Raw genomic sequence first — 2,035 nt, 5'->3', positions numbered from 1 at the left:
GCGGGGCTCCCTCGGCACTGACCCTCCCCTTGCTCCCTCAACCCCTCATGTCCCTCCCTCCCTTACCTCGGTGACGTGAGCACTAAAACCAGACTGAGCCATCTCCATCTCGAACGAACTCTCATTGGTCGCCCCTTGGGTCCCTGCGGGGAAAACGAGATGGGAAACCCCGAAAGTGCGGGGAGGGTGAGACTCTCATGTGCGTGGCCACTCAGCCCGTCACCGCGCTGCTATCCCCTTTCCCCGTTTCCCCTCTCTCTCCCTCTCTCTCTCCCAGAGCCTCAGACATCCTGAGGGAGAGGGTTGTTCGGAGTGAGGGGAAGAGACGGGGGGCCCTCCCTCCGAGGTAACGACCCCTGGGCTCACCCTCGATGTTGTAAATCTTGGCTTTCATGCCCTCGAAGATGTTGTGGAGGTCATCGTAGCTCTGCACTTGGATGAGGTACTCGGGCGTCGAGGCGATCTTCCTGAGTTCCGCCTCCGCCTCACTCCCATTGGCGAAGTCGTTCCCTACCTGCTCCAGGCGAGGGAGACCGAGGGAGTGTGAGTGGGTAGGTGTGCACGGAGGGGTCAAGGCTTTCCACACCCGCTGGGGAGCTCTCACTCATTACACGCTCGCTGGGGGACCCCCTCACTCATTGCACACTTACTGGGGGACTCCCTCACTCATTACACGCTCGCTGGGGGACCCCCTCACTCATTACACACTCGCTGGGGGCTCATTACACTCTCGCTGGGGGACTCCCACACTCATTACACACTCGCTGGGGGACTCCCACATCATTACACACTCACTGGGGGACTCCGACACTCATTACACTCTCGCTGGGGGACTCCCACACTCATTACACACTCAGTGGGGGACTCCCACACTCATTACACACTCACTGGGGGACTCCCACACTCATTACACACTCAGTGGGGGACTCCCACACTCATTACACACTCAGTGGGGGACTCCCACATCCATTACACACTTGCTGGGGCACTCCCACACTCATTACACACTCAGTGGGGGACTCCCACACTCATTACACACTCAGTGGGGAACTCCCACATCCATTACACACTCGCTGTGGTCTCTCACTCACTACACACTCGCTGTGGGACTCCCACACTCATTACACACTCAGTGGGGGACTCCCTCACTCATGACACACTCGCTGGGGGACTCCCACACTCATTACACACTCGCTGTGGGACTCCCACACTCATTACACACTCAGTGGGGGACTCCCTCACTCATGACACACTCGCTGTGGGGACTCCCTCACTCATGACACACTCGCTGGGGGACTCCCTCAGTCATTACACACTCACTGGGGGACTCCCACACTCATGACACACTCGCTGGAGCACTCCATCACTCACTGATTACCCATTTGCTGGGGCACTCACTCACTTATTACACACTCGCTGGGGCACTCCCTCACTCATGACACACTCGCTACGGGGACTCGCTAACTCACTACACTCCCTCACTCTCACAATAATACTCAAACTTCCTGCCTCATTCCCCTATTCCCAACCAAATCCCTGAGCCTCCATCCTCCCCCATCCCCTCCACGCGACGCTGGATAATCGCTGTGGGGGGGGGGGGTGGGGAAGTGGCGTCTCTCCTCGCTCCAGGGAGTCTGCGTTACCCCGGGAGGGGGTACCATCCTGTGCTCAACCGCCCCCTGCGTAAAGCGTTCTCCGGCAGGTCAGCAGCTGCATGACTTGGAGCATCCAAGATGGGAAACGCCTCCCACGATGCTCCCCGGCTGGAATGGGGAATTCTGACCCCCCTCACGCCCACACCCCACAGCCACCCACCACCCCACCGTGCCCACCCATGCCCCGAACCCCACCGTACCCCGATTGCACAGCGGATGATCTGAGCCTGCTGGGCTTTGGCGATAACCGAAGTCAGGTCCATGTCCCCGTCTGACCTCTTGCCGTCCGTGATGACGATGAGCAGCTTGGTGGCATCCTCCCTGGCGCCCGCGCTCGGTTGGAAAACATTGTCGCTGCGGGAGGTCGGGGGGAGTATGGG

General features: G+C 59.6%; 1 protein-coding gene across 1 annotated transcript; it reads right to left on the bottom strand.

Moving 5' to 3' along the window:
• Nucleotides 1-66: 66 nt before the first annotated feature.
• Nucleotides 67-2,013, bottom strand: LOC122545354 (integrin alpha-X-like; the record flags this gene model as incomplete). The annotated part of the gene is made up of 3 exons (XM_043684407.1): nucleotides 1,856-2,013; nucleotides 367-514; nucleotides 67-143 (listed from the first exon to the last, which is right to left on the bottom strand). Coding segments are annotated over exons 1-3 (288 nt in total), but the record flags the coding sequence as incomplete, so codon positions are not given.
• Nucleotides 2,014-2,035: the final 22 nt, after the last annotated feature.

The sequence above is a fragment of the Chiloscyllium plagiosum genome, unplaced genomic scaffold (assembly GCF_004010195.1).
Source record: "Chiloscyllium plagiosum isolate BGI_BamShark_2017 unplaced genomic scaffold, ASM401019v2 scaf_74475, whole genome shotgun sequence".
Lineage (NCBI taxonomy): Eukaryota > Metazoa > Chordata > Chondrichthyes > Orectolobiformes > Hemiscylliidae > Chiloscyllium > Chiloscyllium plagiosum.
This window is presented reverse-complemented; position numbering and strand designations above follow the sequence as displayed.